At 40.7% G+C, this 26,606-nt stretch overlaps 1 protein-coding gene across 1 annotated transcript in view; it reads right to left on the bottom strand.

The window, feature by feature from the left end:
- Nucleotides 1-13,186: 13,186 nt before the first annotated feature.
- Nucleotides 13,187-26,606, bottom strand: part of LOC147881221 (gamma-secretase subunit APH1-like protein) — a 30,213-nt gene continuing 16,793 nt past the window's right edge. Inside the window, exons 5-6 of the mRNA XM_087369802.1 lie at nt 14,611-14,738; nt 13,187-13,949 (exon numbers count right to left, since the gene is read on the bottom strand). Coding sequence (XP_087225928.1) covers nt 13,788-13,949; nt 14,611-14,738 — 290 coding nt within the window. The 3' untranslated portion in view covers nt 13,187-13,787. The remainder of the gene's footprint in view (nt 13,950-14,610; nt 14,739-26,606) is intronic.

The raw sequence follows: 26,606 nt of genomic DNA, 5'->3' as shown, positions 1-26,606 counted from the left end.
TGTCCTTCCTCGTAGTTGCCCTTTTCTCATTAGCACCCATGTTGAAGAGATTACTTGTTGGGACTAAGAATTTCATGGTCTTGAAGAATACATTCTCTATCGAGTATGCAAAATGCTAGTCCTTTTTCATGAGTTCCCAATGTGCTATATCTTGGTAAGTTCTTCATGTAGGGATGTTATAGTTCCATAGGTGTCCATAAAACAAAGTTGTAAATGCAAGCTCTTTAGGGGGGGGGGATTTAATTACTAAGACCCTGTGCTCTCTCATAGAGTCTTGCAAGTTAAGAATGCAGTCAATCCACAAAGGATTCAATGTGATATTGCCTTGTGTATATAGTGGTACTTGATGGGATATCTCAAGGTGTATGCCCCAGGCACACCTTGGGTTCTATGTGTGTGTGCTACAGGCATAGTTAGGTGCCCATAAGCACTATTAGGTGGTGGTAGATGCCACATAGGATGATTGAGAGATTTTAGGAGCTGATTGAGGAGATGATTGAGGAGCTTGGTGGCTCATGTAGAGGTCCTACATATGGACCTCAACCTTCTTCATTCTATAAGCAAGCATTCTCTCATTTCGTGTTCAGCTTCATGCTTTCCTTTTTTCAACATGGTATCAGAGCACTATGATCCTCCTTGAGCCCATTTATGCCATGTCACCTTCTTCTTCTTCTTCTTCTTCTTCTTCTTATGCAATTTTCCTCTTTCCTTCCGAAATTTTGTGTGAGCTTGTTCTCTACCTACAAGCAACCATTCCCAGAGTCCTTTTGGCTGGAGAGACCCTTTGTATGGGTGATCTTCCACATCAGAGCAATTAGGGAATGGTGCCCACAGACCTACGCAATAGCCACCTTCTTCCTGATGCCATTTTCTGCAATACAACTTGCTGGAGCAACCATTTCAAAATTCCTCTGAGCCACGCTTGCACAACATCATGAGCTAGCCCCTGTCCAAATTTGAAGTGAAATAGTCCACCGAGGAGGGAGAAAACATGAAAAAACCAATCAACAATCAAGCTCTTGGCTATGGCGACATGATGCGGCATTTCGCCTTTCCTCTTCAGTGGCTCTTCTCTACTATAACAGCTTTATTTCTACCTAGAAAGCCCTCTTTTCTTTGCCTTGAAGAGTGAGATACAAGCCCTCCAAGATCAGGCCTCTGTTTTGGACAGTTTTGACAGTGTTGTGAGTTTTGTGCTACATTAGATGCTACTTTGGCATTTCTGATGTTTTAAAGTGTTGAATAGCATCAATACAATTGTGGCTACAACTTTCCTTTAGGTTGCTATACCTGGATTTGCCTAAAATGCTTTCATTTAACCACCTCTATCAAGCATGCAAGTTGAAGTATCATTTCCATTATGATTTTTATTATGGAATTTGGTTACAAGTGTTTGCTACACCAAATGCTTGTACTTTGAAGCTTTTCAGCTTTTTCTAGCTTGTAAGAGAGTAGACACTACCCAATTCTTGGGTTAGACCCTCTCATGGCTTGCTTATGCAAAATATGTGGAAAGCCAAATCATGAAGCAATGTTTTGTTATGCTACAATGGAAGAGAATGCCAACATGGCTTCCTTGTTGCAGATTGCCAAGATAATGGTTGCCAAGAAGGAAGCAACTACAAAACCAGAAACTACCAATTTACTTTCAGTTGATGTGCCTCCACAAGATGAGGCCTCCTATGATGATTATGCTTTTTGAACCAGCTCCACATATGCTCTAGATCTCTCTTTTATGTTAACTCAAGGTACTCTGCTTGGATAGTCCTCCAAAATGAATGGAATAAACTATTGTGTTCTTTGTAAACACCTCTAGTCACCATGTGATGTAGGCAATGTGTATGTGTTTAGCTCCATGGTACCTCCTGCAGACATTGTGTGCATGTACATGCAGGGGAGATAACCATTGGAGGGTCTTATGTATCCCTTTGTTTACTTCACACCCTTGGGAACCCTTGCTAGCATGAGATCCTAGCCATATATTTATCCTTGACCACCATGAGATGGCATGAGAAACTATGAGACTAGATGTATCCTTGACATAGCCTGAGACATTCCCTTGAGGGGGGGTTTGATGGGATATCTCAAGGTGTATGCCCCAGGCACACCTTGGGTTCTATGTGTGTGTGCTAGAGGCATAGTTAGGTGCCCATAAGCACTGTTAGGTGGTGGTAGATGCCACATAGGATGATTGAGAGATTCTAGAAGTTGATTGAGGAGATGATTGAGGAGATGATTGTGGAGCTTGGTGGCTCATGTAGAGGTGCCTACATATGGACCTTAACCTTCTTCATTCTATAAGCAAGCATTCTCTCATTTCGTGTTCAGCTTCATGCTTTCCTTTCACTTCTTCAACAATACTTCCAAGAACTCCTTTAAAGCATGTGCAGTCAATGTTGGCCATACAATGCCACTCATGTAATTGTAATTTTTGGATAGTGATCTTCCCAGAACTCCTTTAAAGCATGTACACTCAATATTGGTTGTATAATGACACTCTTGTAATTGTTTGTATATTCCATTTTTCTTTTAATTGCAACTAGAACTATTGAATCGTCTGTCAAGAAATGTGGAAGGACTCTTTGTGGTCCGTCAACATCAGCAAGAACATTGAAAATGCTACTTCCACATAAGACATACTGTCCATCCTTTGCCCATCATATGATAACTCCTTTATTTGGCAAATGGGATGCTTATTGCAACTATTTTAGCTTCAATTTCTTTAACTCTAGATGTGTATCGTGTTCTCTTTGCAACGGTCATGTGTGGGTATGAAAGTATGGGTATCTTTTTGTGCTTGACTTGTTTTGTACAAAGTGAGCATATTTTCCTTTCATTATGGGTAATCGATTCTTTTACTAACCCTGCTTGGATCATGAAATGCTTACACCGTTCACTTATTTTATTTAGTTTCCATTTGAATGTGAGCGACTGACAAGAAATGCATGGAAAGCGAGGGGTATCATGAATGGATCTTTTATATTCTTCTTCAAAGCGAGTAGTGCTTTGTTGCCTTACATATTGTCTTCATTGGCTAAGGCATTGAATAGGTACTTATACTGGCATGTTGTTTGTATAAATTCACCTTGCTTCATTCACTTTGTTGGGTGTTAATGAAAGGGGCATTCTCATTCTATAGATCTTCCTCTCTATTGCCTTTATGGCATACTTCTTGTGTGGGAAGTCATTGTCATGTATCATTACTATTTGTCAAGCAGGTGAAGAGTAGTTTCTAAGTAGTAAACATAGTTGTTCCTCATGCTCGTGGGTCCACACAACATATGTTTGTCTTGAGTCCTTCCTTACCAGTGGAACAATTGTATGGCGTGTGCAACTCTCATCCACTAGAAGGTGATGGCATTTATTGCCTATGGATGGTTTTACATGAAAAATGGTTGATAGTGTTTCCCATCATATCTTATTACCTTGAATGAAGTGTCAAATCTTGTTAAGAAGAATTTCAAAATGTCAAATAGCAAATAACTTTGAATTCAACCCGCAATTAAGGAATTCAAGTACATGCTCTCGTGGCAATGGTTCAACGTCATTATAATGCACAATTCAAAAAGTTCTTCATATGAAAAGTCCATGAAAAATACCCAAATGCAATGCATCACATTTGTGTCCAATGGGTGTTATGCAATGAATTCATTAGTTTGTTCTTATAATATTTATCTAAACATGCTTGACCATAGTCCATCGTTTGATTTTTTTCAATTCACCAGCACTATTAAGTTAATGTAGTATCAAATGGAAGATGTAAAGAAATTCGGTAAGCAAAGATGTTTCACTTCATTGCGGCAAATAAGTTCAAAGAACTCGCTACACATACGATTTATTCGCATACAATTTATTCAGCAAAGGAGTTCAAAGAACTCACTCCCTAGAAGTAGAGCAAAACATCATGCGTATAGTTCCTATGCTATGCTGGAGGTAGCACTATTAATCATAAAGGTCCCACTGGGTTTAATGTCAAGTAACATTGATCGAGTGCATACAACATAGGCAATGTGAACATCGAAGAATGAGGAGTCCAAATGTAGAACAACATCAACATGATTATGGGCAACCAACAACAGATAAAAGCCCCAAAAAATACATCGATGGTAACTTCAAAAGATCTGAATAGGTGGTCAGCTATAGGACCTTTATTGAAGGGTAATGAACTAGAGATAAGTGGTGGCTTGATCGACATATGTTGGAGTAGATTTGGGTAGATGAAGATGTCACAAAGAAAGAGGCTTGTTGGGTCAACCGTTCAGGAAACAATGATAGCAAATGATCCAAGAAGTCCTTTCATAACAACGTGGCAAAAAAGAAAATGTCAAAAAAGGGTAGCTAACTAGGATGACCAACATCAAGAGCATTCGTATCTTCTCAACGATAGGTGGCGGAAACTACTCAGTGATAATGGCAACAGCATTGTCTAACCTCCCACAGAACGATGATGGTCAAGACCATCAACGTTTAAACCAACCAACTAAAACATGTGGGCACGTATGTGCCAGCCCCGAGTTTGCCGCAAGTTCAAGCCCTAGGGGCAGCCTAGGGCTTATCTTGGTCACCTTGTATAGGATCGTTTGGCACTTTCAATTTCAGTACAATGAAAAAAAAGGGGGGGGATAAGGATCCAACAATGAGGAAATAATTGAACCAAAAAGGGAATTCACTCAACCCCTTGGATGAATGTCAGAATGGCATGCTTGATGCATGTTTCAAACATTGAATCCAAGTATTTCAAGAATTGTAAGATCATGGATGGTTCTTGAGTAGATTTAGCGCAATTGATAGGTGATTGTGCTCAACCATTGTAAAGTCATGGATGCTTTTTGAGAAGACTCAAAGCATTTGATAGTTTATTGTGCTCAGCCATGTACTCTAATTGGAAGAGGAGATTGGTAGAGATGTTTCTATGACATATGTTTGCATTATTAAATAAATTCAAAGCATCATTAAGTAGTGGATGTGTGAGTCCATGGTAGATAAGAGTATATTCTGGACCAACTTCATTAAAAGTGATGGCACACAGTAGAGTGGTAAACATAAGCCGATATTATTCTATGTGGCATTTTTTCACTTGTTTGGTTGAGTACTTCCTAGGGCATGCACCTGGCATGAAGGGAAACAAGGATTGCTTTCAAAGCTCTGTAGTGCACCATTCAAGTTTATGCAACCAAAAGATGGGCTCAAGGGGTTATTGGATTCATAACTATATTTATTGTTTCATAACCATCCCACATTTCTACCGAATGTTGAAGTAGCCGCTACATTAATACCTTTCATCTCTTTTGCTGTAGAGTTAATTGCATAGGGTTGATCCTCCAACATGTCTTATTCTAGCTTGGTAAATTTTCAAATATGAAGGAAAGAATATTGCAAGCTTTAAAATATTGGATGGTAAAATCTATACAAAAGTCATTCACCACCAACTTGGAATTTTTCACCAACTCAAATCTTGAAATTTGTAAAAAGAGAAAAGGACGAACTTGTACTTATCAAAGAAAAACAAAACAAGATTTAACAAGCATGTCTTTACTGTATTGTAATACCTACTTTTCAATCGTCCAAAAGATCTTTAGATCTTTATGTAGCTTACAAACATTTTAGTCACAAAAGGTTTGAATACCACAAGCCTTCTTGCCCTCTTCCTCCACGCTAGCATGCACTCTATTATTGTTTTCTAGGGTTTAGTTTCCATAGGTGTGGATCTATTATGTAAGAGTGGCATTTTACTCTAAATTGCTTGACTTTGTGGTAGTAGGGGGGCCTAAGTGGTAGCTCACTTGCTAGGTGTGGTATCCCAAGGTCCCTCAACATTCTTTTATGTTCTTTTTTGTTTGAGATTTCCCACTTCGAGAGCCTATTCTAGAGTGACTAAGCATTTCTTTTTCTATCAATAGAGCCCTTTGTTGCCCAACAAGTATAGGAGTCTCTTTTTATTATGAATCCTTTTAAGTCCTATGAGATATGGCAGGCAGAGTGGTTATTAACAAATAAACTTCACCTTGTATTATTTCCTATGGCCATATAAAAACTTATAGTCAATGGATTGAATAGATTGTGTGGTCCTCAAGGGTATTTAACTCTTAACTACCAATACCTCGTGCAAGACCCTATTGAATTCCTCCTCTCCATTTTTAAAATATTGGAGAAATTCAAGGTGCTCTTTCTTTGAGCTAGTCCAAGATATAGGCATACGACAGCAATGACATGAAAGTACCTAGCTAGATTCCTCAAAGTGTCATCAGCTATGTGATTGAGCTTAATGTTTTCAAAGGTCACTTTTTGGGCTTTGAAGTATTTCTTGCACCCATACAAATCACGCTATTTGGAAATACCCATGTCATGGACATTCAAGGCCTTGGCTATTATCTAGCATATTAAGCTATATATTAAATCTTGTCACCTTGCACCAATATTTTTCAAGCCATGGAGAACAAAGTACTATACTTGGCACAAATTTATTGCTTGTTTGATAGGAAAACATGTCAACAATACCACCTAGTCCACACTCATTAGAGACTTTTCCCCACCACAGGAAGAACATGGGAAAGATTTAGGTTTTATTAAGTGCTCAATAAATGCCAAATCACATACAACCGGTCTTTCTGCTAGCATAGTTAGCTTCTTTATCAATTCCTAGCCCAATGGTGCTTCAATTATTGTTGTCTATGATTTCTCCTCTTGAATGGATTTCTCCTCAATTGGCAAAATACAGGTTACTCTGAATAATCATACAATTATCTCATGAAGGCCTCAAATCAATTCTTCTGAGTGAGTTACAGGATTTGGATAGTACCTCACTAATTGCCTAGCCTTACAGATCTCTCAAGTTTGATTATAGCTTCATAACATGTCTAACTTTCATGATGGGTCATGATTGCCTAATTTATGAGGGAAAGTATGATAGTCATCTTCCATGAACTCTTGAAATTGTAGTTTTAAATCAAGAACTTTGACCAGGAGTGTTTGACCCATTTCATTCATTTGGCACAGTTGCCTATTGATTTTTGCAAAGGGTCACAAAGATGGATTCTCACAAGGGCTTGTTATGATCTACTATTGTGAGGAGGTCATGAGAGTATCCTTAGCAGTAACAACTTAGTAATATGACTTCTTATTGGGATCCTTATAATAGTAGCATCAATAATAGGAGCATTAAGAGCAATAATATTATTGTTACCAATGCTTCTAGACTAGTAAAAGGTCTCAAATGTTTTAGTGCATGTCAAGTGCTTTTTTGCCCTTTTATTTTGATGATTGCAAACTCAATGCATCGTTGTGAGGCAGTGGATACTTTGTTCAAGTTAGTATCTTAAACCTATCAGGAAGAGCAATAGTTTTGGCTTCAACAATTGGTTTGGTCACATATATCCTCCATCCTTAGGCAAGAAGTACCTCTCCCAAAACCCATATTTGTCTTTTATCCTACTTTTTATGTTAACTCTTGTGTGTTCATCATACTTTCTTTTAAAGGTCCCTGATTCATCTTTTTTTGTGCTCTCTCTTAGGGTGTAATTATTCATGCCCCTTCCATGATGCCTCTTTCTAGCTTGTCTAGCCAATGTTAGTTCCTACAATTAGACCATCGTAGTAGTTGTACCTCCCCCAATGACTTTATTTGCACTTGCTACTTGGGCGTCTAGTTGATAAGATGGTCTTAAAGTAGTATGTCCTTGTGTTCTTCCAATAGCAAGGGGTCCTAGAGTAAGTATGCCCTTGTATTATTCCTAATAGCAAGGGGTCTTCATAGTATCTCATTTTGCTTGCAAGTTCTCTAGAATTGACGTCACTAGTGGCAATTTTCCTTGCATCATATTGATCTTATCCCCCCCACCCCATTTCTACACCACTTTGGTCTATTTCATCTAAGACCTTTCTAATGATGTAGAACTATAGTTTAATTGAAGGTCACCTATGTTGATCAAGGACTCCTTCAGTATACCAAGAGATCTTGGGAAACTTAAATCTAGCAATTTGAAAATTGCATGTATAGGTGACAAAGCTAGGTTCCCCATCAATTTCCAAAGGGGTGTGTATCTATGAGTTTGACTTCTAGCCAAATTCCAATGATGCTTTGAACCCTATTGTTATCTTTTATTTATTTCTTCCAAGGGGAGTGATCTCTAATACTTCATTAGCATCAACAGACATCCTAATAGTTTCTCGTGCAATATGAGTCCATTGGACCATTGCAATGAGGGTTGCATGACTAACGCATTAAGAGCTAAAGGAAAATTTGTATGGTCTTCTTGAGATTGGCTCCAAATGGTTGTCATTGCTATTCAATCTATTGTTCAATCTCAAGTGCTTGTACGTAATATCTTTAGGAAGTCTCCTTCTATTGACAAATCCATTGAATTCCATCCTCTCAAGGGTCTAGTGAATTGCAACCTAGTTTGTGATCTCTCTATTATGAACGCCCCTAGTCCCACGAATTCAAAATTTTATTGTGTTTGCATGCAATCTGGAATAAGACTAATTGGGCTTCCTTAAAGTCTTTTTGCTTGAGGTTTCAATCGCTATTTCTATTAACTTTTTTCCAACTCCACCAACCCTTTTATAGAGCATTGCTTTGCAATCACTCTTGCATACCGGTTCTCAAATAGGACAGGGAGATCTCTTTTAGAATAATTGCTTCAAGGAGATGGATTAATCCTAAAGGCATTTCCATAGTGCTAACCTTGTAGGCAATATAATAACCTTGAATTATTGGATGTAATTGCACTCCTAATGTTAAACAACAATGCTTATTGGTATTCTATCCTGTAAGATGAATTGATATAGGTTAGTAGCTAATGCTACATAGATCATGTAAATCCTAATAGGTTTTGATGTTTATGTCTTAAACATGCCATACACATCTTTTTAAGAAATGTTGTTCAAGGCTTCTAAGACTCAATTTGTTAGTACGTGCTTTATTTGCAAAAGGCACATACAAAGAGAGGAAAGAAAAGGCTCATCCACAACCTAATGATTGAGAATGAGCTTCCTTTTATGCAAAAATTATTACTATTTCTTAGAACCTAGACCAAGTATACAGGCATGCTCAATTCCCAAACCAGTTATTTAGATGAGATGGAGGACGGTGATGGGGGGGTTATGACAGTGAGGGGACTCAGCCTCAATCCATATCACCTCCTCCTCCTCTCAGGCCCGTGTATGGTGCAGTACCTGAGATTTTCAAACCTTTTTCCTAGGAGAGCAATGCGGCTGATGAAATCATCTTTCCCCTTTGAAACCGACGAAAGACTAAAATCGATCGGCTTAGAATACGATAGGGAGCTCCGAAAAACAAATCTGGCATGGACTTTCATAATAGAGCACCTTCTCCTACCAGGGTTACCATGCACGATGAGGAGGGCAACCCTCTTCCGCGCATGCAGGTCTAGAATGTCTTATGCTAGCCTTGCCTTTGGTGGAGAAACCTCATCCCACTCCCACTGCAAGAGGAACAGTTGAAAGCTCTAAAGGAGAACATCGCGCAAGTGAAGGAAGAAGAGAAGATGACTTTGGAGGTGGATTTGCACCCCCAAGCTAGTCCATTCACGACGGAGGCTTGTCCATAACAATCAAACGAACCACTAGGGAGGCCATCCATGCAGGAGCTGCTACAGGCACCAGGGGAGGTGATATGCTACCAACACAAACAAAAAATCCGAAGACGCTCACCGTACTGAGGAGACAAGAACTAAAAGCATGACCCAAGAGAAAATCACATCCCCTTGAGTATCCCACCAGAGAGGAACCACTAATGAGCCCAGAACATACTTCCAGCCCTTTTTAGTAGGTTGGGTAAGGTATTAGGTATTGAAAAGCAAAATTTTATCAATCCCATGGTAACCCACAAGTATGTGTGCTGATGGATATGGCTGAAGATCTACCAAACACCCTTGTGATAGTTAACAGAGATGGTTCTGTCTTTAGAGCGCAAGGACTGGTATATAAAAATTTACCCAATTCTTGCATTCTGTTTGGTTTACAAAGCCATAGTGTCACAAACTGTCCACAAAAAAAGCCTAAACCAAAACTCACAGCTGCCCCTTCACAGGCTCCAACTCCCCTAAGGAGAAATGGGCTCCCAAAGAAAATCAGCAAACCCCACCTCCTCCTGTTTCTCCTAGTAGGTCAAAGGAATTAGTAGTCAATTCACAAGCTATCAGAAACAGAGGTAAGGACAAAGAAGTCACCATTCCCCCTAAGAAGGCCATTGATGTGCTGATTGACAAGGAAACTAAGCAGTGGAACAGAGAGAATGAGAACAAAGGAGATGCCATAAAGCTAGGAGAAGGATGGTCAAAAGAGTGTGACGATGATGTTAATAGAGGGGACAACATGGTCACAAAGCTACTGTAGGAAGAAGAATCTGGAGATGACAACCCCCACACAATTTCTGGAGAGGACTTCTCACGTCAGGGTAAGGTCTTCACCATTGTACAAAAAGAAAGAAGGCTGTCTCAGATCAAGGGTATGGTCCCTCATGTGAATAGCCCCAACCCTAGGGCTAAGAAGGGTTTAAAAAAGAATGGTAACAAACTTAAAAGAGGGGTACCAATGTGTCATCTGTATCTTTTGTACCATCATCAGAAGCCTTCAAGCTCATGAGTTTCTGTCAAAAATGTTTTGCTAAAGAAACTTCTCCCCATGGGAGCTGTCTGCTCTACTCTAAAGAATATGTATTGATCATATCTTTGATGATATAATATATTACAAACTTTTTCTGCCCAAAAAAAAAAAAGAATGGTAAGCAAGCCCATCTCTTTATGACTCTTAATGTCAGAGGTCTTACTAACCCTAGAAGAGCTTATGGGCTTTATCATCACTGGCAAAGAGCTAACTTCCTCTCTCCCTCTTTTATAGCCTTACAAATGGTTAAAGCTACTACTCTAGAGGCCAAACTTAGACAGGTAGACATGAGAAGAGAATGGTACTCCACAAATCACCAAGATGGGAGAGGAGGGGTTGCTATAGGAATCCTAAATTTCTTTAAAGAGGGTGTCAAACACACTCTTCTTGATCCTCTTAATAGTTAGATTTTAGTATATTGTGAAATCAAAGGTTGCTCTTTTAATGTTGCTTTTGTTTATGCTACTACTAGTGTTTAGTCAAGATTTCAAACTTGGGAGTCATTAACAGTTTTAGGGGAAAATAGTGTGGTACTATGAGATTTTAATATGGTTGATAATTTGCAAGAAGATGGCAGAGAAAGGGATCAATGGTCAGGGGTTCAGAGATGTAGGCTTGGTTTGAATTGAAGGACAATTTGCATTTGATAGATGTCTACTCTATAGGGGACTTCCATGGTACAAGAAGGGAAGCTAGGTTGGACACAGTATCTTTCTCAAGACTTGATTAGTCAAACAATCGAAATGACAGGTCAAACCTTCTCCTCCCTTTGCTTATCTGATCACACCCCTGTACTATTTTTTTGTGATTTTGGTAATGGGAGGACCTCATCTTTGTTTAAAGCAAATCCCAATCTTTTTAAGTTCAAGAGTGTTTAGACACAAATTCCTATATTTGAAGGAGCTGTTTTACAAAGAACAGCATTGCTTCAGAGACTTGGGAAAGGACTCTGATAAAAACATACATAGTGTTGAAATCAAGAAGGAAGCACAAAGCCAAGATAAGAGTTCGGAGAATGGATGCCATCCAACAATCCATTAACCATCTTGAAGAGAGGGCCAAAGAGGGTGACCAGATAGCCCAAGAGCGACTAATAATTGCAAAAGAGATCTTGAGAATTCAAGAAAAAATAAGACTCACTAAGACTAAGTTGTATTTCAGAGAATGGTGGGCATATCAATGGACAGACCAACAAAAGACACCTTTAAATTGATTAGAAGAAAGAGAGCAAATGGAAACAAGAAGGATGAAACAATAGCCAACAACACTGAGGATAAGATGCAAGCTTTATATGAACATTACAAAGAGCTGTTATCCACTTCCATTGTGCCTGATGAGTCTATTAAGCGAGCAAGAAGAATATGCCAAGAATTGCCCAAAACTTTGATAGCTTTTACTTGAAGACTCCTCTTACCTCGGAAGACCTTAAAGGAGCAACGCATGTAATGGCAGAGGATAAGATTCCAAGAGAGGATGGCCTGCCCATTGAATTCTATAAATTCTTGTGGGATTTGATAGGCCCTTATCTCCTATTATTGCGGAATGAGAGTGGCAAACCAACAACTCCCTCACCACATCAATGGAGGTATCATCAAACCGATACCCAAGGACGGGAACAAGGAGGACATAAAAAACTAGAGACCATGCTAATTCATAGCTATGCATTTTTTGCTAAGGCCTTGGCCCTTAGAATTCAAAAGAGAATGGACATGTAGATTCAAAAAGAACAGAAAGGCTTCATTAAGGGCAAATACCTCCTAGAGACTATCACTAACATTTGGGAAGACTATGAATATGCAAAAGAGACTAAATAGGACATCTTCTTTCTCAAAGTTGACTTTGATAAAGCCTATGATAGGCTTGAGTGGGATTTCCTTGTCCAACCTCTCCGGGACATGGGATTAGGAGCTATCTTTGTCTCTCAAGTTCAACTTCTCCTAACCAATGACTCTACCAAGGTCTTTATAAATGGGAAATGACTCAACCATTTCAACCTAAGAGGTCAATAAGACAAGGTTGCCTATTGGCCCCCTTGCTATATGCAATTTGATATTGATGCTCGTGGCTAGGTAATTCATAAGCAAATTGAAGATGGTGTAATCAAAGGCATTGAACTCCCAAATGGTTAGAAACCCCTAAACCAACAATTTGCAACTGACACCAACAAACACAGTTCATGATATTCAAGTAGTCATGGACAATCTAGACACCTTTTGCTCTACATTTAGTTTTCTTATTAATCATGTCAAGACAAGATATTCAACTCTCTCAGAGCTTCTTGCCTTTTGTGATGGTGACATTTGGTGAGATACAAGAGCTTCTTGCCTTCTGTGATAGTGACATTTACTGATGTTGAAGTTTGTAAGAGAGATTACAAGCATGAGTAATTGTTAGGTTTGGTAGGTGACGAGGAGGTCTTTGACTTTGTTGTTAAAGGGGAGTGTATAGATTTGGTGAAAAGTCCGTTAAAGAGAAATAGAAATAACCAATATGAGTCCTTATTACAAACAAGGTGGGCTTATCATCATAATGACTAAAAAGTAGACTTTCTTTAACACAATGCAAAGTCTTGCCTATAAGACAAGGCCAATGATGTATTATAATGTGTCAGATCATAATAGCATAGAAAGAATAGCTCACTTCATCCCTTCCCTGAAACAATAAAATCTCATTTCGGTTCAAAAGTACAAAATTTCTTTAGCTCATAAAAGCTGGGTTGGAATAGTAAATCCCCTCGCTTGAAATTTTATATTCATACTTGATCCAACGCAAAGTAAAATCGTGAACTTGATTGTACCTGTAAAAGATGTCTGAGTTTTCTATCCTTAAAATTCAAAGGGATAATTTTTGTAATTATAACTATCATTGACTTGGGATCTAACAGCACAAGCCTTTCAGTGCTCAATATAGTCTGCTGCTTCCTTCAGGATCCACACATAAGTGGTGCAGCAACTTTACATACAATGCTTGTTGTAATAATTAAAAAATAAGATCTCCAATATTAATTTGAAAAGAAAATCGAGGAGTAAAAATTAGCATTTGAAAGAAACTCGCACAGCCAGCCACAGCTGCCACAAGGAACTACATTCCTGTACCCTGATACAAGTCCCAGCATAGGGCTGCTTTGTAAAAATATTTTTTTTTTAATAATGATTAAAAATCTAGGACAATGTCCCTACTCTCTCCACATTGGTTGAAATCATAGACTCCTGCCCTGTTTTATCCCAAACAATCTTTCCACAATAGATGAGGGAAACTGCTGCACAGGATAAGGCCAAAGGAACTCCAGCAACACAGCCCCCCGGAAGAAGGTTCACGAGTGTCTACAAAGAAAGGATGAAAGATTTAATGACAAGCCACAACAAAAGAAAGACAAACCAATCAAAGACGACCCTTTCAAGAAGCAATTCCTACTTTTCTTTGTAGACGTTCATTCATATTCAATATAAAACATAGTCTTTTAGAAGTTCATAAGTCACCCATGTGGTATCAATAATTATGTGTCCTCTCTTGCAAGAAAACAATGGTTTTACATCGGAGAAGTTGTTACAGTCTAAACTAGGTCAGCCTCCAAAGTTAGGATTAGGCAAGGCCCTAAGAGAAAAAACATTAAGTTACTACATGGGGACATATTTGGTTTCAAGGATGTAGAATATGATCAACATGCATACTAATTTTCAATGTCGGGGGACGTACTAAGCAGCTTGACCTGAAAATATTGAAAATAAATTCCATAAAGACAGAACAAAGACTCATTCACCATGGGTCAGTAACTTCAGAAAGGGATCATCAAGGTCATGAGAATAAGCCATTTAATTATGCCCGTTTAACAAATAAAACAAGAAATTATGAACAACCGGGCACTCTGGCATAAAGAGGCCCATATTCTGAACCCTCAAAGGCAGATGGGAAAGAGCAGACTCATCATCCATGGTGTCTATGGCCCAATAAGGACAAATTCATAATGGATGGTTGAAAATTTACCAGGAACGAAGCCAAAAAATGCAATCCTGGTGCAAACAGCTGGTGCACCTTCTTGCCATCCTCGTACCCATTGAAAGCAATGATCATTGAGAAAGTGTGAATTATAAGGAACGCAAGAGATACCAATGCTGTCCAGAGTTTGAAAAACAATCAGAGGTTAGCCTATGAATACATGACAATTTTTCTAAATTTACTGAGAAACTGAATCAAAAGAGTTGACAAACAACTCTTTCTAACTAGCATGGTGTGGCACTTTCAGCCACACAGGATTTGCATACGCCTAGACATTTGAGTAATATCTTATCATTTATTGTTCATGCTGAGCTTGTTGTATTTATGCCTTCAGTGCTTTGCTCTTGACTGCTGCTCATACTTAATAGAAGTCTACTTCATGGAAAAGAAAGAAAGAGCTGGCAAACAAAAACGGATTCCGTCTCTGAAATAGCCGGAGTCAGAGATGTGATGCTGGTGCATCTGTAAAATTAGGAATGTTTATCAAATATATGAAATAAAGCAACAAAAAAGCGGGTCATTTTTAGTGTACATCCATTTGAAATGAAGTGATACAAACCTCCATCACAAAGCATTTCTGTCCCCGCTGCTCATAAAGTATTCCTGACATAAAGCTGCCAGTGACCAGCTAGGACACTAACAGGGAGGACAAGATCTCTAGACCTTTAGTAAAATAGCGTGCCACACTCAAGTCTAATGCTGTATAAGTAACGTATCACCCAAAAGTCATTGAAATGCAGGCCTAGAGCTGTTCAACAACAGGTAACATTATTCACATCATCTATTCTTAAAAAGGAATCTACCGATGGGTGTATTTGCTTCGCTGCAAGGTTGGAAGAGGGGTAGAACAAACTAAGTTATTATGAAATAGAGAGGTTTCTACAAGCATTGGTTTTTTCATTTTTCCTCTTTGTAAAATCACGTTGCATTCTGCCAACCAAGAGTTGTGGAAATTTCCAAATAAATTCAGGCGTGAGTAGAGAGACAGTAGTCACAAAATTCTGCACAACCCAAAAGGCCAAGGACCTAATTGCAAGCTGTGCAATAATTGCTTGGAGCTAAAACACCAAAAAAACTAATGACCGATTGTTATTTGCAAGCACAACCACAGAACAAGCAATAAGGCAATTACAATGCTTGGATGCTAACTGCATGGGTGTTTACGTTATTTATGTTGATTCTAACCAAACAAGGGGCTATCAATTGAAGAATCCTGTACACAGCTTCCTTTATGCTTCTGCCAGCTCGTTCAGGAGTGTAGCTCAATGTGGGCAACTTGGGACGAAACTTTTATATATATATACCTTTGTGAGACTAGAATATATCCAATCATACAGCTTTAGATTTTTGGTTGTTCTAAAGTCCAAAAATCACACAAAATAAAAGAGAAAACGAAAGAGAAGAAAAAAGAGGTAACAAAAACTTTTTTGAAAAACAAAAGGAAGACATACTTAGCAAGCAAAGCAACACTTATGTCGTCATCAGTGCCCAAGCATAAGCAGCTATACTGGGTTTCTAAAGACCCGCGGAGTCTCTTGGGCAAACCCAGATACCCAGGGAGAGACGCATATGCACGTTATGTGATCAACAAGAGGTGGAGTCAGAGGAGCACTTCGCGTTCGGATGCCCCGTGCAGTACGAGATCCGCGGTCGATACCATTGCCTTTTTAGGGACGGTCTTGGGCCATTATCTAGAACTAAAAGGACCCCTTACACTTATGTACCGCTTCCTACAAAGATGCAAAATTACTTCCTAACTTAGAAAGCACAAGCATACTCAATCAAACTCTCTTTTGAAACTAAAAGAAAAACGGGCTATTCAGCTCCCCACTTTTTGTTTTCAAATTATGTTTAATCATTCTAAACATGCCTAAGGCCGATACACCATAGATAAAAGACTTCATATCTAAGATTGTGCGTACTTTTTTCATTATTTTTCTTGGATTATACCTCTTGTGAATTAGTAAAGTGATCAAATTACTACATTGAGTGATAAAAGACTCCTTAGTTGTACAAAGGCGGGAAAATCTATGGAATTGGGAAGAGACAACTCCAGGGCATTGGGTATAACGACTTCTCCCCTTCCCCTTTCCAGCACTTGTTTCTTCTTTGGTGAGCCAAAAAGGTGAACAACAAAGCTATGAAGGCATATGGCATAGTCTTCCAGCTTCATGATCCATGATAGGTTCAAGTGTCCCCTTTAAACTTATGCGCAGTGAGCCTATTCTTGACATTCTTTGCAGCACAATTCTTGGATTGCCTCCAACACACTGCACATTAAGGCTCACATAATGATGAAATGGCATCTCATCCCGAAAAAAATCAGGTAGAGCACAATGTTTGGCTGGCCACTAGTGCCATTGACTTGCTGGAAAATGGAGCCCCCGGTCTGATGCATGGACTATGTCTGACTATGAGTGCTCACCTGCAATCAGATAGGGGCATGAATTGTTAGCTGTGTAGTCTTGCCAAATGCATCATGATACTGTAAAGCTAAAACAACTAAAGCTCTCTCCTTAGTCTCACACATGCATGGGCAAGCTTCGAACTTTAACAACTTGCTGAAATGAAAGAACAAGCGCTCATGTGCAAGTGAGTGCTTGAAAGAGCATTGGGACTGCTCCCCTTCCCCCGCCCAGCACCTATTGCTTCTTTGGTGAGCCAAAAAGATGAACAACAAAGCTATAAAGGCATACAGCATAGTCTTCCAGCTTCATGATCCATGACAGGTTCGATGTCCCTTTAGACTTATGCACAGTGAGCCTATTCTTGATATTCTTTGCAGCACAATTCTTGGATTGCCTCCAACAAACGGCATAATAAGGATCACAAAATGATGAAATGGCATCTCATCCCAAAAAAAATCAGGTAGAGCACAACATGCCCACAGAGCCTCAAGAGCATGTCATCAAACTTAAAAGTTTTAACAACTTGCTGAAATGAAAGAAACAAGCGCTCATGTGCAAGTGAGTGCTTGAAAGAGCATTGGCTATAACGACTGCTCCCCTTCCCCTACCCAGCACTTGTTTCTTCTTTGGTTAGCGGAAAAGGTGAACAACAAAGCTATAAAGGCATACAGCATAGTCTTCCAAGCTATAAAGGCATACGGCATAGTCTTCGAGCTTCATGATCCATGATAGATTCGAGTGTCCCCTTTAAACTTATGCGTAGTCAACCTATTCTTGACATTCTTTGCAGCACAATTCTTGGATTGCGTCCAACACATTGTGTCACCACAATGTAAATATCCTAAGTCAAAGTACAGTTGACCATTTATTTAATCATAATTAAAGAGTTTTATATGTGTGAATTATGGTCAAAGAATTCTTTTAATGGTCAAAGGATTGACTACGGTCAAAGATACTTGACTCTAGTCAAGTAAACCTGACTTCGGTCGGGGAGACTTGGTTTATTACCAAGAGGGTTAACTGCGGTTAACCAGAGAACCACAGAGCTGACTACAGTCAGAGAGTGTCAACAAGACTTGGCATGCGCCAAGAGGGTTAACACCGGTTAACCAAGATGTGCCAACTTCGGTAGCAGAGTTGTGCCAACTTCGGTTGTAGAGACTTGGCTATAATTAAGGCGCCTCGACCCTTGGTCAAAGCTCCTTAATTATAATCAAAAGTGTTGACTCCGGTCAACTAGAGAATAAATATATATTTTTATATTTGTTAGGTGTGCACATGTGTTCAGTGGGGACGCCCACCGTGACTAGAATTAGTCCACAGTGTGTTATTTGCATGCAAAGCGCTAACAAAGAGGGTGCCATGGTGGTGTGCTTTAATTAATTGTTGCAGGTACTAGGAAGAGTTATTTTTCCTAAGCGCTACGGGAGCCTAACAAGCATCTAGGAGGCGGTTCGTGTGACCAAGTGCTTTGAAGACTCCATAGTGGCCCTTAGTGGCATGTAATAGGACTTAGTCTAGATTTTAGACAAGTGGCATGTTGCCAATTTGAAATGAGCTTGAAGCTCTTGTGATGAATGATTCATGTTTTGGATTTTTGGGAATGTATCAGACAGCTCTACGCTGAACTCTTGTAATAGATTCTCTTCAAGGAATAAAATACCTTGGGGGGGGTCCAGCCCGACATGTTGTCCTGGGCCCTAGTGTCTCTGTTGAGAGAGGGAGAGAGGGAGAGCAAATGAGAGTGTCTCTGCTGTCTTTTACGAGAGCTAGTATTGCATTGGTATCAGAGCTTGTTTTCGAGGCTTCTTCAAGCTTTGACGATCGGGTAGATAAAGCGCGAAGAGCGCAAGGGATTGAGGTTACGCAGAGCTAGGCCCTACTGAAATGAACGAGAAGGAAGCAGTTCCGTTGACGGAAAGATTGACGCAGAGATTCCGTTCACGCAGCAAGCATAAGTGACGGGACTTTATTCGGAGCTCTTGTTGTGAGAAGAAGACCTTGTCCCTTGTTTGGAGCCTCTGATGTTGTGCATCAAGCTGCGGGTGTTGATTCGCAATTGCTAGCAAAGTGTAGCGAATGTGCAAAGCAGCGGGTCTACACGCAACGACAGGATTTATTTGGGAAGTCCATTTTGAGGTTCCGACGTGAGCAGGGGGATTCCACCGTCGCCTAGACGTTTTGGCGTATTCTCTGATGTGATGGCCAGCGAGACCTCCACACAGGCGCACACAACACTAGACCTTCAAATCTCGTGACGGAAAGTTAGAGGGACAGTGATGCTTCACGCAGGAGGACACGTGGCAGCCAGCAGGTCCAAACGTGCGACGATGACGTGGCACTGATGGGGCAGCCAGCAGGTCCAAACGTGCGACGATGACGTGGTGCTGATGTGGCAGCCAACAGGTCCACACGTGCGATGATGACGTGGCAGCGCATGCAGCTGATGTGGCACTGACATGTGGCAGATAGTCAGCTGCTGATGTGGCAGACCAATGGTTAAGTTAACTCTGGTTAGTTAACCCTGGTCAGACGTTCAGTTAGTTGGTCTAACCAAGTCAGACTGGTTAGACAAACCAGGTTTGGCCAACTAACCTTGGCTGTAGTTAACCAAACCATAACTGGTTATCTAGACTACAGTGGGTTGAGTTCAGTTGGGAGCCAACCAAACCAGACCAGAATTGTCTGGTTAGTGTAACCAGCCAGTTACCCATCTGGTTACTGTCCACACACCCACCCCAAAAAAAAAAAAAAAGGGACAGTTGCAGAGACTATTTCTGCTAGCAGATTTCACCTGCCTGTCAGACTTTTACTGTCAGAAAAGCAGCAGAAAAGCAGAGAAAACAGAGAAAACAGAGAAAGCAGACTTTTACTGTCAGAAAAGCAGCAGAAAAGCAGAGAAAACAGAGATTTGCAGAAAAAGAGTATGCATGCCTTTGAGCAGTGAAACGAGGGAAAAACAGATGCTTTTTGAAGCCATCTGCAGCAGCTAGAAAAAGGGCAATATAGTTGTTGATGCTTTGGCAACTATGTGGGTATATGCCTTGAATTGACAGCCAGTACTGGCATAGATTGTGAATGCAAGACACCTCTTGTTGAGGTAAATTTTCTCTTGAAAAGCGAAGGCAGCGTGCATCAGTTGCATACACAGTGTGTGTGCGAGAAATTTGCAGATCTCAAACGAGTTGTAAGAAGATGGCTCAATCACCTATCCAGTGGGATTCACAAGATAGGGATGCGCATCCAAATCAGAGAAGTGTGCAACAAACTCAACAAGAATTTGAGCAGATGGTACACACTCCTATACAAGAGATGGAAAATCTCAGAAAGGATCCAAGGGCTCAGCATTTGTTTCAAGCAGAAGCTATGCCTAATGCAGTATATGATGTGCCAATGCCAGAGGCACACTCTCGTGTACAACCAGAGAAAGAGAGATCTCATAGGGGACGGTCTCATAGCAGGAAGAGATCGAGGCATCATCACCAATCTCCTAGTCCATCACCGTCTACCCCGAGTTCGACTTCTGTATCTTCTTCTTCTTTATCAGATAAACCATCCAGGAAAAGAAGGAAACACAAGAAGTCTAGGAAGAGAGAGTCTTCCAGAGAAACCAAGGAATTCAAAGAGGGAGGTAAATCTGTCAAGTTTATGACCTACAATGGACAGTATGGTCATACAGACAAAGCATTGCAGTTCATCAGGCAGTTTGATGCTGCATTCGGCACAGAAAAGTTTTCAGAATCCTCCAAGTTAAGAATGGTCAGTTTGCACTTGACAGTGACAGCTAGTGCATGGTGGAGTGCACAGACCACAGATGGGTCAGCCCCAAAGAAGTGGAAGGACTTCAAGAAAGCCTTCTACCGATAGTTTATGCCTAAACAGTTTAGAGACCATGTTCTTCAAGATTGGGACAGTTTGCATATGTACAGTGGATGTGTACAACCAAAAGTTTTGGGATGCTTATTTGCAGGTTGCACCTTTCAAAAAGATCTGAAAATATAGAGCAGGTCTCACTCCAAGAATCCAGGCAGTAGTGAATGCTTTGGGGGCAAAGAACATTCAAGACCTTATGCATTCAGATTCACTAGCTAGTCTTGTGCCGTTACAAGATCCATCCACGGTACTATCCTTGCATGCAGGACGTGCCGAAAGAAAGAAAACTGATTTTTCAAAATCAGAAAAGAAAGAGTACCCCAAGGTTGAAAAGAAAGGGTTTCAGCCTCAGAAGCCGAGGGGTACTCAATTTTCGAAGGCTTATAAAGGCAAATCTCCATTCACCCCTGAACAGATAGCTGAATTCCGTAGACATGGGAAATGATTCAAGTGCGGTAAAGAGAGGCATGTGGCTGCCCAGTGCCCAGAAAAACCTTCAACTTCGAAGGGAAAAGAGGCAGAGAAGCCACGAGGACTGCAAAAGCCAATGGCAGGACGAATTCCTGACATATTGGGTCATGTTTCAAACCCAGAAGAACGAATTGCTGCTATCATGGGACAAAGTCAGAGACCAGCAAGCGCTAATTTTATTTGATCCAGGGGCTACTGATAATTTCATATCAGAGGACCTAGCCCTGAGGCTGGGAATAAAGATGGAGGAGTTGGGCAGGGCTTTGGATGCCGATCAGATGTTCTGTGGGAATCCTGTGCCAGTCACTCCCTTGATAGGAAAGCTCCGTCTTCATGTACAGAGTTATGTGGATCAGGAAGACTTCTTCATTTCTCCACTGAAACATCATGATGTAGTCTTGGAATGCCTTGGTTTCATCGCAAGGCAATGAAGTTGACTCTTCCTGAAAGAGTGTTGGAGTTTGTGCATAGGGGGAAAAATTAGCGTTTAGTTGCCAGGAATAAAGGGGACACTATCCCCATTGTATCTGATGTTACATGTGGTAAAGCAATAAAGTCTGCAATTTCTGCGTACATGGTTTTTGTAAAAGAAAAAGAGAATGATATGCATGCTGAAATGAATGATGCAGACAAAGATAAGTTTCAGTTTCTTGTAAACTTTAAAGATTGCTTTTCCGATGCTTTGCCAGGGGAGTTACCCCCACAGAGACCAGAAGATCATCAGATAGAGTTAATGCCTGGTAGTAAGCCACCAAACAGACCACCTTATAGAGTCAGTGCGACTCAGAGAGAGGAGATTATGTCTCAGGTACAGGACTTGCTGTCCAAAGGGTTGATTCAGCCCAGCTCGTCTCCTTTTTGTTCCCCGGTACTGCTAGTACAGAAGAAAGATGGTTCATTTCGTATGTGCGTCGATTACCGTGCACTGAACAAAATGACCATCAAGAATAGATTCCCTGTTCCGCGCATTGATGATGTGCTGGATCAGTTAAATGGAGCTTCAGTTTTCAGCAGGATAGACTTAAAGAGTGGCTATCACCAAGTGAGGATACAGCCTCAGGATGTGCACAAGACAGCATTCCGCACTACATTCGGGTTGTATGAATACTTAGTGATGTCTTTTGGGTTAACAAATGCTCCAGCCACATTCAATAGAATGATGGATCGCATCTTCCGAAAGTACAGGCATTTCACGGGTACTTTCTTTGATGATATCCTAGTCTTTTCAAAGACATGAGGAAGAGCACAGGGAACATCTTGCTATAGTGTTTCAAGAGCTGAGAAATCATCAGCTCTATGCAAACAGCAAGAAAAGTGAATTCTTCTTGGAAGAAATCCATTATCTAGGGCATATAATATCCAAGAATGGGATACAAATGGATCCAACAAAGATCTGTGCCATTCAGGAATGGCCAGAGCTGAAAACTGTGCATGAAGTTCGAAGTTTCCTAGGCCTGTGTTCTTACTACAGAAGGTTTATCAGGCATTTTGCTGATATCACAGCTCCATTACATGACCTTACTAAGAAAAATGCAGCCTTCACATGGGGAATATCACAGAAGAAAGCATTCAATACACTCAAGGAGAAGTTGACTACAGAGCCTATTCTTGTAGTCCCGGATCTTTATCAATCTTTTGATGTTGATTGCGATGCTTGTGGAGAATGTGTTGGGGCTGCATTGCATCAGAATGGTCATGTAGTGGCCTATGAAAGCAGGAGACTTCGGGATGCAGAGAGATATCTAGGAATGTATGAGAAAGAGTTATTGGCTGTAATTCATGCCATCCATACATGGAAGCACTATCTTTTGGGTGCAGATTTTACTGTTAAGACAGATCACCAAAGTCTGAGATACTTTTTTACTCAGACCAAGCTTTCCGAGAAGCATATGAAATGGGCAAACATGCTGTCAATGTATCATTTTCAGATTGTCCATACCCCAGGAATTCGGAACAGAGTGGCAGATGCCTTGTCCCGAAGACCCCAGGTCAATAATGTGACTATTGCTTATCATCAGGACCTGGAAGGCATGAGGGAGCAATATGCTAGTGATGCGGATTTTGGTGAGATTTTACAGCAAATGCAAGAGGGGCAATCCACCAGTCACTATTCCCTGAAAGATGGGTATCTAATGAAAGATGATTGCCTATGCATCACCTAGGAGATGAGGAAAAAGATTTTGGAGGAATGCCATGCACCTCCCTATGCTGGACACAGAGGAATTACAGCAACCACTTTAGCACTAGAGAGGTATTTCTTTTGGCCACGGATGCGGAAAGATATACATCAGTTTGTTACTAAATGCCTTACGTGTCAGAAAGTCAAGTATGACAGACGGAAGGCACCTGGCCTACTTATGCCTCTTCCCGTGCCTCAGGCACCATGGGAAAGTATTACAATGGACTTTATTTTTAATTTGCCAAGATCAAAGTCAGGGAATGATGGGATTTGGACTATAATTGATAAATTCAGCAAGCAAGCTCATTTCATTCCGGTTCGCAAAACCATAAAGGCAGATCATATGGCTAAGCTTTTCATGGCACAGATCTTTAAGCATCATGGTATGCCTAAGTCCATTGTTAGTGATCGAGATCCTAGAATGGCCAGTCTATTCTGGAGAGCTTTATTTGATAACATGGGGACGAATCTGAATTTTTCTTCTTCTTTCCATCCCCACACAGATGGTCAAAGTGAAGTAGCAAATTCTACAGTTTTGGATATGCTGAAATGCTACGTGGGTGACCAAAGTAAAGACTGGGAAAAGTACCTACCATTGGTAGAGTTTGCTTACAATAATACAGTACGTAGCTCTACACGGAAAGCCCCTTTTGAGGTCATATATGGGAAGGTGATTTTGCCACCTATATTGAGGACCAAAGATGAAATATTTGCAGCTGATCAGTTTGTGAGAGACCTCCAGACAGCTTACAGCCAAGTCCGAACAACAATCGAAAGGTCTCAAGAGAAACATAAAAGAGCTGCAGATAAGCATAGGAGACAGTTAGATCTCAAGGAAGGGGATTGGGTACTTTTGAAGTTTGAAAAAGCTAGGCTCCGCAAGTTTAAAGGCAAACAGAAAGTGTATGCAAAGTTATTTCCCAGATACTATGGCCCTTTCAGGGTTACAGAAAGAATAAATGAGGTTGCATACAGGTTAGCATTGCCAGAGCATTGGAGGATTCACAATGCATTCCATGTGAGTCTTCTAAAGAAATTCCAGGGACCAGAGCCTACAGAACCAGTATCAGAGGATCCACCAAAAGTGGATGAGCTGGAGGAGGTCCTTCAGCCAGAGCAAATTGTGTACCATACTGTACGCAAAGGCCCTCAAAGTAAGGAGTTTTACAGGTATCTTGTAAAATTCAAGAACTATACGGCATTAGATGCCAAGTGGATGGACGAAGACATGTTATCCGATCATCCACAGCTTTTGGATGTTTACAAGCAAGCTATGTCACCACAATGTAAATATCCTAAGTCAAAGTACAGTTGACCATTTATTTGATCATAATTAAAGAGTTTTATATGTGTTAGTTATGGTCAAAGAATTCTTTTAATGGTCAAAGGATTGACTACGGTCAAAGATACTTGACTCTAGTCAAGTAAACCTGACTTCGATCGGGGAGACTTGGTTTATTACCAAGAGGTTAACCAGAGAACCATAGAGCTGACTACGGTCAAAGAGTGTTGACTTCAGTCAACAAGACTTGGCATGCGCCAAGAGGATTAACACCGGTTAACCAAGATGTGCCAACTTCGGTTGGAGAGTTGTGCCAACTTCGGTTGGAGAGACTTGGCTATAATTAAGGCGCCTCGACCCTTGGTCAAAGCTCCTTAATTATAATCAAGAGTGTTGACTCCGGTCAACCAGAGAATAAATATATATTTTTATATTTGTTAGGTGTGCACATGTGTTCAGTGGGGACGCCCACCGTGACTAGAATTAGTCCATAGTGTGTTATTTGCATGCAAAGCGCTAACAATTAATGGGTGCCATGGTGGTGCGCTTTAATTAATTGTTGCAGGTACTAGGAAGAGTTATTTTTCCTAAGCGCTACGGGAGCCTAACAAGCATCTAGGAGGCGGTTCGTGTGACCAAGTGCTTTGAAGACTCCAGAGTGGCCCTTAGTGGCATGTAATAGGACTTAGTCTAGATTTTAGACAAGTGGCATGTTGCCAATTTGAAATGAGCTTGAAGCTCTTGTGATGAATGATTCACGTTTTGGATTTTTGGGAATGTATCAGACAGCTCTACGCTGAACTCTTGTAACAGATTCTCTTCAAGGAATAAAATACCTTCGGGGGGGTCCAGCGCGACATGTTGTCCTGGGCCCTAGTGTCTCTGTTGAGAGAGGGAGAGAGGGAGAGCAAATGAGAGTGTCTCTGCTGTCTTTTACGAGAGCTAGTATTGCACACTGCACATTAAGGCTCACATAATGATGAAATGGCATCTCATCCCGAAAAAAAGCAGGTAGAGCACAACATGCCCACAGAGCGTCAAGAGCATGTCATCAATGTTTGGCTGGCCACAGTGCCATTGACTTGCTGGAACATGGAGCCTCCTGTCTGATGCATGGGCTATGTCTGACTATGAGTGCTCACTTGCAGTCAGATAGGGGCATGAATTATTGGCTGTGTAGTCTTGCCAAATGCATCATGATAGTGTAAAGCTAAAACAGTTAAAACTCTCTCCTTAGCCTCACACATGCATGGGCAAGCGTCAAACTTAAAATTTTTAACAACTTGCTGAAATGAAAGAAACAAGCGCTCATGTGCAAGTGAGTGCTTGAAAGAGCATTGGGTATAACGACTGCTCCTTTTCCCCCGTCCAGCAGCTGTTTCTCGTTTGGTGAGCCAAAAAGATGAATGACAAAGCTATAAAGGCATACGGCATAGTCTTCCAGCTTCATGATCCATGACAGGTTCGAGTGTCCCCTTTAAAGTTATGCGCAGTGAGCCTATTCTTGACATTCTTTGCAGCACAATTCTTGGATTGCCTCCAACACACTGCACATTAAGGCTCACATAATGATGAAATGCCATCTCATCCCGAAAAAAATCAGGTAGAGCACAACATGCCCACAGAGCGTCAAGAGCATGTCATCAATGTTTGGTTGGCCACTAGTGCCATTGACTTGCTGGAACATGGAGCCTCCTGTCCGAGGCATGGCCTATGTCTGACAATGAGTGCTCACCTGCAGTCAGATAGGGGCATGAATTGTTGGCTGTGT

The sequence above is a fragment of the Dipteris shenzhenensis genome, chromosome 31, assembly GCF_047967505.1.
Source record: "Dipteris shenzhenensis isolate YYH24624 ecotype China chromosome 31, Dip_SZ_1.0, whole genome shotgun sequence".
NCBI classification, from domain to species: domain Eukaryota; kingdom Viridiplantae; phylum Streptophyta; class Polypodiopsida; order Gleicheniales; family Dipteridaceae; genus Dipteris; species Dipteris shenzhenensis.
Note: the sequence above shows the minus strand (reverse complement) of the source record. Positions and strands in the feature narration are given on the sequence as shown.